The sequence below is a fragment of the Micropterus dolomieu genome, linkage group LG20 (assembly GCF_021292245.1).
Source record: "Micropterus dolomieu isolate WLL.071019.BEF.003 ecotype Adirondacks linkage group LG20, ASM2129224v1, whole genome shotgun sequence".
Taxonomy (NCBI): domain Eukaryota; kingdom Metazoa; phylum Chordata; class Actinopteri; order Centrarchiformes; family Centrarchidae; genus Micropterus; species Micropterus dolomieu.
The window spans coordinates 8,096,054-8,105,962 of NC_060169.1; the positions used below are offsets into that span (position 1 = coordinate 8,096,054).

A 9,909-nucleotide genomic window follows, 5' to 3' on the forward strand; every position below is an offset into this window, starting at 1 on the left:
TATTTTCATGACACTTTATACCAGTACACATTTGCTGCAAAAACTTAATTTTTGCATTTAGAAACGCTATAAATTGACAAAAAAAGAATACAAAGGTGTTAAACAAATCTTAATCATTTAAAATGCGTTTTAAGAGACTTTGTCCTCTTGTGTGACATCTTTGTCCTCTGTCTAAAGGATATTTCAGCCTTTTTGTGCCAGTCAGTGACCATGCTATATCTAGCTAACCTGTCATTAACAATTAGAAGCACACAATAGCTAAAATTTCTATAATTATGTACATTAACATACAATTTTGAATTAAAAAATATAATTTAGGGCTGTCACACCAAAGGACAAAGAAACTTAACATTTTTATAGTGGTTTGGAAAAAGCTAAATATTTGAACAATTCTGAGACAAAAACTTACCATTTGCGCACATCATGGGCTTCACAGGGGGCTTCAGTACCATTAACTTTAATGGGGTCTTTCAATTAAATAAGGTTGTCTGTTGAATTGCCCAATTAAAATTAAGATATGGTGTCACACAAGAGGACATGGTTTTCAGTGACAAAATGTATCAAGCTCCTACGCTTTTAGAAATATATGGATGAAATAAATGATTGCCATTTACTGAAATAGACACTTGTAACATTTGCCTGAGGTATTTATCAACATTTTTATGCGTGTCATTTTATTTTATAAAAGTAGTAATTTATTGATCCATGCTTGAGACAGTCACACCATAGGACAATTTTGGGATTTGGCTCAAAAATGTAAGAAATCTAATAACAAAGCTGTTTTACAACTTATAAAACAAACTTTTAACTATTTACTGCACTTTAAATCATGACCAAATAATTTTTATTAATTTAATCTTCTGTGACAGTGAAATTGCCATGTCACGTCAACAACCCATTTAAAGTTTTGTAACAGAATGATTGTGGGACCGAAACTTTAATTGAACTAGCACTGAGCAAAGATGATTTTCATGTTTTTGTTTTTTTAGGGAGCACATGTGAATAATTATATAACTCTGCGTGTTGCTGATGTAGCCTAATTCGGTTGTCAGTTCACAACCTATATACAATGTTCACATCACATAATGAAATGAAATGTATTTGAAAATTGTTGCAAACAGGACTTAGTTGCAAAGTTACACAACTTTAAAAAGTTTAACCAACGTCCTGAGGGTGAATAGTTTCCCACCTTAAACCCTTTGTTAAAAGTTCAGCATACCTGACAGTGAGCCATGCTTCTGAAATGTGTTTGTTCCAGTTTTTAAAATGTTTTGGAAATCTGGTCAGGACAGACAGTAATGTTGTATTCAATATTGTGTACATGAGTTCACATTATTTTTCAAGCTGCACCTTCGCTGATGTAGGAATACCTTTCGCATTAACGTGTGCAGAGATTATTTTTCAACAATAATAAAATACATGAGCTGTAAAGCTCTGTAATAACAGAAATATATTAAATATATTAAAAGCAATGTGAAGTTTATTAAGTATAATACACTTTTTAATGTACTACATTTCTCCATAATATATTAACTCCACATATCTTATATAAGATCAGGGCCAGATAAACCTGCCAAAGGGTGAAAATATACCATGGGCCCCTGTTTCCGCATCATTAGCCCTATCTAAGGTAAACAAAGATCAACAATAGAAATATCAAAACTCCAATACAGTATAGTTTATATTTTATTTTTACCGGACTTGTTTTTTATAAATAGAAAATGGATGGATGGATGGATGGATGGTTTACTGTTTCATTGCTTTAAAAATTGCCTTTTGTTGTGTTCATCTCAGGCTCTGGTGGTGAACTTCATGAAATAACATATTTAATCCCATATTGTCCCGACTGAAATTATGATATCAATCTATCAGTGAATATTTCATATCTGTAATCTTGATAATGCTGTGGATTATTAATCACTGTTCTGCAAAATAATTCAACAATAAATCTAGTTGTTCATTAATATATGGCTCTGATAAAAATGGTCACACTTCCACTGTGAGACCAAAAACTTGAAGTGTGACCATGTCTTTACGTAGCACCTGTTTTTCCAACCTATACAGTTACATCAGGTATGACGAACTTTGGATGGATTGCACATGCCATGAATTGCAGAGGTGACAGTTCCTGTCAGCAATAACCAGTCAACACTCTATCATCTCTCACATTTTTTTCAGGAGAATAACTTCTTTGTCACACCGCACTTATAAAAGTCAAGACTCTTTGAATACATGTGAATATAATTACATGTATATATACATGTACCCCAAATCAAGCTTTGTTGTAGTTTATGAACAACAAAATGTCCAGCTTACTATATAGTGAAAATAGCATCTTTAACTTGATAGAATGAGTCCTGGCTGCTTAACCTTTCTGTCACTGCATTTCCCCAAAGGTTCAGACTTATTGCCTGACTGAGGAGCTGAGATGCTGGAAAAATTCAAACTGAACATCCTGTTGCAAGGCCTGACTCTGTTTCTGTTAGGCCCGGCCTGCCAAGCCTCTTCTCTGGGACTGACCGTCAGTGTTGTGCCACTGGATAGCAATGGAGGGAATACGGTGGGCAACATTTTCCCACCCCAAAACATTTGGGTGTTCAATTCCAAAGTCTTTGGCTTTGGCCCTTATCACACATTTCTATTATTTTTTAAGGTTTTGTGCCATCTGAAATGACAGTGAACTAATACAAATAATTTCCTGCTGTTTATCAAAGTTATCATTTCATAACTTCAGCATTATGTTATTTGCATCTATAAATCTGTAGTTCAATCCCTTCCAAACATTTACAGGGATTTCCAATGTCTACAGTAATTTCTTTTCTACAAACCCTATATTCCTTAAAATAACCTTATTATTAATTTCTTCTTTAACTAAAACCTGGTGTTCAGGGATTCATTAACAGAGGTATAAATGACCATTTCAGAGTTTAGGCATATATTAAGAGACTTTGCCTTTCTAATAGAAAAAGTATAATAAAAGTATAATTCATTGTGAAATCGAGTAGGATTTATTGTAATTTATTATTTCATTGTTTAATGACCATAATAAGCCCATTAATATCCCTGTATAAACTATGTGCGAAATAATAATTACATATGCCACCCTTACTTAATTTAAATATATGGCTATTTTAATGAATGACTATACTTAATTTAGTGGATTAATAAAAGATGATGTGTTTTTCTTCAGTATTCTAATACTTCATGAACTACATAATACTGACTGTCTTTATTTTAGTGAGTTAGCAAAGACTGAGCTCATCCAAAGGGTACTTGATCCTTAGCTGATGTCACTGAACTCAGACGTAAAATCAGTCATTCAACATAAAAGTGTAATTTTGTCTCTCTGCTTCTTTCAGGTGGAAGCTTATTTCAGTGCCATTGCTCCCAATCCATGTCCAAATTTGTCTGGACTGTGTGCTGTAGGGGAGAACTGTCGAGTCTACGCTACCTCGCAACCTTTTTCTGGCACCAAACCCAGTCCTGGCTGGTGTGTTCGCCAGTGGCAGAAAACTGTCCCCAGTAATTTCACTGGCACCATCAAGTTAGGGTATGAGCCCTCTTCTGGGTCACTGTCTGGACCTTTGACGTCAAACATATAAAACTCATCATGCTTTTTACATGGATGCGTTTCTCTCATAGTAACTTATATGCTAAACAAAAATGGCTTTTCATCTTTAATTTTTGCAAAATAAATGTTTTGGGGTCAGGCATGCAAGCAAATTCAGGTAAACAGTGTTTACAAAGAGAAAGTCTTTGTTCTTTCACCATTTGTCCTTCCAATTTGCCTAAATATAATTTATGTGAGCTTGTGGAAATTGTAGTCTTAATGTTGTTCTTTACTCAGGTGAGGTAGTATGACTTTATTTGGCATGATATAAACTTGGCATTAAAGATAACTAGAACTAGATCATTTTAATTGTCCCTCGAATATGTAAATACGTAATTAATACATATTAAAATAAACAACAAACATTTATTAAAATCTTCAGTCGGTATGACACATTTGTAAGTAGGGAATGTGTGTAATGACAAAAATACTTTTGCCTTCTTTTTTTGTAGTCACTCACACTGATTAGTTTCTCATGACAGTTTTTGCGTGCTTTAGTGCTTAGTGCTTTTATTTCTTTTCACATTCCTGTAGTAGCCTAATCCTGCCCTTAGGTATAATGCACTGGGTGTGTTACAAGAGCTGCATGTTCAACAAGTCCTCCAAGTTTCTTTATTACTCTGTTGTACTTAATATTTGTCCTGTTTCATTGATCTAGGCTATTTTCTTATTTAATGGGGCATTTGATGTGATGATTTGAATCAGGCTACCTCAAGGAAGATCACGAAAACAGGTTTCAGTTTCTCTAACACACTTTTTTTCCTCAAATGTTTAGGTCCACAGAAATGTATGTATCAATAAAAGCAGGACCAATAGTTCGAGCAAACAGCGGGAGACTCAACCAACCTGCTTTTGTTGCTCTCCCTCCTCCCCTAAGGTATTGTACACTTGCACACACAATGAATTTATTTAAATTGTCCTTAAAAACACAAAACTTTTGAAACTGAAATAAAATGAGGGCTTTAAAGAGAGAAATATAAGTTAAACAGGTTTGAACAAGTCAAGGATACTATAAAGCTCCAACATTAAATAGATTTTAAAAAGTCAGCCATGGCAAAAAGTCATATCCCTAATTAAACATAGCTAATTCCAGTATAAAGCTTAACTTTAATTAAATGTCATGGGAGAGTTAACTTCTGCCAACACTTAACGTTAAATTAATAGTTTGACATTTGGGGAAATAGTTTACTCGCTTTCTTGCCAAGAGACTACAGAAACTATGATTAATACTAATCTCGTGACTGTAAAGTAAATATGAAGCTTACCATTAGCAGCCGGCTAACTTAGCCTAGCATAAAGACAAAAATGCTGAAACAGCTAGCCTAGCAAGCCTCTGTTTAACAGTAAATCTGAACCTTTAAAGTTCACTAATTAACACCTATCTAGTTTGTTTAATCCATACAAAATATGTACAGTCATCCAAGTGTACAAACAAAAATTTGTCATTTAGGTGGGGGTTATGTACTATTTCTTGACCAGACTCCAGGAAGTTACTGGTCCCGCCAAGAAATAGATAGCCTTGTTTTCAGATGTATAGATTTTACCCTTTCACTTTTCTCCTTTGTTATGACATGCATTTATGATTTGAGATGCTGATTATCTCTCTGTTCCTGCATGCTGCTGACTCTTGGTGTCTAATGGGATTAGGGCCCTTGTGAACTGCCCTCGCAACTTCTATCTGTCAGTGAAAGATCTGGATGGTGACAAGGTGCGATGTCGCTTTGCCAGCCACAAGCAGGGAGAGTGTCTGACCTGCACTCAGCACTCTTTTATAAAGCTGGATGAGGTGAGTCTAACCTCAGCATTAAGCAGCTCACTCAAACACAATTATTTTAAAATCGTATTAATAACTGTGAGTTTTGGCAAATATATAAAAAAAATCTGGGCAGATTAAATAAACTTTCTTTTCAATTAGACTTCTTTTAAAACTTTTTCAAAGATCACTGTTGTTACTTTATGGCATGTTCTAGGTGTCATAAGCAAACATTTTTTGAAGTTCTTAGAAATTGTTTTCTCTCATGCAAAGAAAGAATATATATATATATATTCTTCCTCAAGAATATAAATACATTAATGCATAATAAAATAAACAACATAAGTCTGACCTTTAAAAAATATAATATATAGATCTAGTCTGTAATTTATTTAGTCTGTATATTTATGTTGCTAATTATATAGATCTTAGATTAATTAATTAATTAATTAATTATAAATAGTGTAGATTTTCATAGTAACCTATATAGGCAGAATCTCTATTTCATTTTTTTAGTGTTGCTAATTACTCTCAAAACTGTGGACTTATGGGTGCTATGGCAAAGAACATTTCAAAAACTCAGCATTGTCCAGAAACAATGGCCCAATTACTTTGAACAACTGACAGATCTTGCTGTGATCCTTGTTTATTAAAATTATTTCTCTATGGCTATGCTCTTTTTCACCAGGGGAAATGCATGTTGACATTCACTGGAGAAGCACCAGCAGGACAGTATTTCATCTACCTGATGGCAGAGGACCTGATTCCTGTGCCCATGATAAGGCACGTCACAGAAAACAAACCCCTCAGCTCTGTCCCTGTGCAACTCTCTCTTACTGGTGAGTCTGTCAATCAGATAATAGTCACGTTAATGTTGGCTATATGTCATAAGCATATAGACTTACAGAAAACGGATAACTAGAGAACATTTTGCGACGGGATCACACTAGCCGCAACACCAAATCTGTGTGTATGGTGCAGTGGAACACATGACATAAGAGAGGTACCAACACTTATTCTGCTTCCTTCCAGTGGAGGAGTCAAATTCCATCTGCACGGGTGAACCTGTGACAACAGGTGAGACCCCCAAGATGGGCTCCACGCTGTTTGTCCTGCCATACCAGGAAGTGCAATTCACCGTCAACTTTATGTCACAGCTGGAGAGGTACGCCACTTCATTTGAGTGTTCCAATTTTGAGTGTATCAAATTTTATATATATAATGCCCTAAAAAATTACAATCTGCCACATTTTATAGATGTTACAATTACTGTTGTGTGACTCTACACCTGTCCATTGTGATGCAAAATGACAATTACTGCAGAGCAAATTGTTGAGTATCAATTGTGTATGAAGTGTGTGAATGAGTGAACAAGGGAGTGATTTCAGATGCAGGTGAGGTATTTTCAAGCACAATAATTAAAATCACATGTATGGGTTTTTCCACAGGTGTACAGGGTCTTTAAGTAAACTGTTACATATACAGTAAAAGGTTTCTCACCATATGCCTATGTATTTTAACCTATGTAGTGAAAGTGCTCTATAAATACAATGTATTAAATATAAATTATTATTGTTATTTATTATTATTATTATTGTTGTTGTTGTTGTTGTTGTTGTTGTTGTTGTTGTTGTTGTTATTATTATTATATTTGCAGTGTTTTAGAAGTAGCAGTGGTTGGGCCCCCAGAACTCTACAGGGTTGGTTTTACCTCAATCGCCTCCCAGGCAATGATGACCATGGCCTGGATCCGTACTGAAAACCAACTGACCCGCCTATTACCAATCTGCTTTGCTGCAAATTCCAAGAGGTAGGTTGTTTTGTGAACTGAATGGCATTGATGCTGCCAGACAAAGTGATGCAATTCACACTCCAATCTCCATTAGCACGGGTGACAGGGAGGATAATGTTATAGAAAATATGCTTTTATTATACGTTACAGTACCTCATCAAACCTTTAATAAAAGGTGTACTAAACTGAACTGAGTAACATATTCTGATTATGTTCTGTGAATGTCAGTTATACATTGTGTTTATGGTATTAAGGTACAAAAGAAAAAAGTGAAAGAGAAAAAAGTATGAAAAGACACTTTTAAAAGGGCTTGGATTTCTGACTTTCTTAATGTGATCTGAATAAGAATACTTATTTGTTTACATAATACATATGTTTAATGTAACACATAATGTAATTGTAAAAACATGTAACTATAGGCTGGTTGCCTGCAGACCAAATGAAATGATTGACCGTGCTTTTTACAGTCCTGTGACAGCCTCAGATACCAGATTTTATTGGTTGTGTCAGAACGTTGGGCCCATTGAGGGTGCCTATGTACAGGGTCTAGAATTTTGTGCTATGCCCATGACTACAGTTTAAGTGCATTACACTAAATTAATCACATACACAATTGCTTACACTTCCAGTCAAATGTCCATATCTTGAACAGAATATTTATTTAGGTTTGCACTTTGTCTTTCCAGTTTGCAGTCAGAGGCCAGATGTGTGTGGCTGTTCCAAAGTAAGACCGTCAGCTGCCTAGAAATGTCATAAGAATGCCAGTGATGCTTTACCGTAGTTCACAATACATCATTTCTAACCACACAGCTGGGTTTTGCAGAAAATACTGACTATTAACTATTGAAATATGACTTTTTTTTCTTTTCAGAGGAGATGACAACATTACCTGCTGGAACAGGTTAATTAAATATTACACTTTGTTACACTCAAGGGATGCATGTGACTCATATTTTTTATTTGTATTAATTATGTCTGTGTGTAAGAATGTATTTTTAAATTAAGAATCTGATGCTGTCTGCCTGCAGAGCTGAAGTGTGATAATGCAAAGATGACTCTGGTGCTCCCTGTCAGCTCCCTGACCAACATCAACCTTGCCGAGCTGCAGCTCAACAGCCCCACCTGTCCCGTCACCTACAACAGCACACACTTGACTGCACACATCCCCTTGAATGGCTGCGGCACCAAGACTGTGGTAACATGCTCTACCTTTCTTTTCATTTCTATCTGTCTTAAAATATTTCTCACCCCTCCTGGACTACACCTCCTGTACCTACCAATTTTTGAAAAAGCTTAAGCTATACTTTTTTATATATTGCAGTGCAGAAATTGTGGGAAATTTCTACTTTTGATTGTTTTGGCTGTGCTCTAGCACACTGGGGTTTCAAATAAAACAATGACTAGGGTGTTAAAGTGCTAACTTGGATAACCCTAACCCCTAAGCCTAACCCTATAATGTTTGCTGGTGTTCATATCCGTTTCTCTCAGGGACAATGTTTAAAAAGTCCCAAAATTTATAGACGTACATGAGACAAGGGGCTGCAATAAACTAACTTTTCATTATCGATTAATCTGCAGAATATTTTCTTGATTTATTTTTCACTCAATGAAATGATCAAAAAGATGTTCCTCAGAGACCACGATATGTCTTCATCTTGCTTGTTTTGCCTTACTTCACTTCACTGTCATGAGAGGCAAAAAAAAGCAGAGAATCATATTTGAGACCATTTGAAGAACCAGGGAGTGTTTCAATTCTCAAAATAGTTTCTGATTATTTTTCAGTCTATTGACTAAGCAACTCATAAGATATGGATGTAAACAAAATCCAATCATAAAATCTCTATAAATCTTGCTTCCAGTGCACTGAAAAGGATTTAACAGAGGACACATTTCACATGTTCATATACTATAGATAATCATAATGAAAAAGATCCTTCTAATTACGGGCTATTTTTTTCATGTAAATTATTGAATAAGTGGTTTCTACTTGTACATGTGTGCTGCAGAAAACTGTTGACATTTTCAACCCGACAAGGCTCAGCTTTTCATTCTGGTGTTAAGTTACTTATTAAATTCAAAAATACTTTGCAATGACGATTATTCAGCTGAATGGGAATTACGACTTCACTCTTCCCCATGCTTTCCTTTTTTCCAGCAATCAGGTTCAGAGCTGGTTTACACCAACACTTTGCAAAGTGTGCGTCCATACACTAAAGTCAGCCGCCTGCCTTCCCTCATCCTCCCTCTGGCCTGCCGTATCCCTGGAGTCCAGGCCAAGGGACCGCTATACAATGTCAGCATGCCCAAAGAGGTAGAGATCTTCGGTGTGGTTAGGTATTGGATAGAAATTTACCTCCCAGGACAGGGGCCTGCGACACAATCCACACGTTCTCTCCGCCTCTTGCCACAACGATTGCGTCGGGGAGCTGGATTACCATCAAAGATCAACACCACCTCTACTAGCTCCATTAATAGCACCTCCACCAGCTCAATTAACAGGACCTCCACCAGCTCCCCCAGCACTACCAGCTCCCCCAACACCCACAGCTCCACTTTAGCCACAACCAGCTATGCCATCGGGTCCAAAATCAACCAACTGGACATCTACGTGTTGTCCAACTGCAGCATTGGTGGAGCACAGATGATTGTGAGCAATTGCATAACCTCTAATACATCGGACTTCGCTGAAACTATGCCCTTTCTGAACCAAGGGTTAGTGGCAATTGACTTGTTTCATGTAATAGTTTGAGGTTA

At 36.1% G+C, this 9,909-nt stretch overlaps 1 protein-coding gene across 1 annotated transcript; it reads left to right on the forward strand.

Annotated features, from left to right (window-relative positions):
* Positions 1 to 2,428: 2,428 nt before the first annotated feature.
* On the forward strand, positions 2,429 to 9,904 carry LOC123959278. The gene is made up of 11 exons (XM_046033233.1): positions 2,429 to 2,560; positions 3,360 to 3,550; positions 4,386 to 4,487; positions 5,258 to 5,396; positions 6,052 to 6,202; positions 6,396 to 6,528; positions 7,021 to 7,173; positions 7,842 to 7,879; positions 8,027 to 8,056; positions 8,184 to 8,350; positions 9,311 to 9,904. Exons 1-11 carry the CDS (start codon positions 2,429 to 2,431, stop codon positions 9,902 to 9,904), a joined length of 1,830 nt encoding a protein of 609 aa, XP_045889189.1.
* The last annotated feature ends 5 nt before the right edge of the window (positions 9,905 to 9,909 follow it).

Excerpts from the sequence above, each read along its gene's own strand:
- LOC123959278 (XM_046033233.1), top strand. The coding sequence starts at position 2,429 with ATGCTGGAAAAATTCAAACTGAACATCCTGTTGCAAGGCCTGACTCTG. Across the intron at positions 6,203-6,395 it reads TGTGCAACTCTCTCTTACTG|TGGAGGAGTCAAATTCCATC; the intron begins GTGAGTCTGTCA and ends GCTTCCTTCCAG. Across the intron at positions 8,351-9,310 it reads GCTGCGGCACCAAGACTGTG|CAATCAGGTTCAGAGCTGGT; the intron begins GTAACATGCTCT and ends CCTTTTTTCCAG.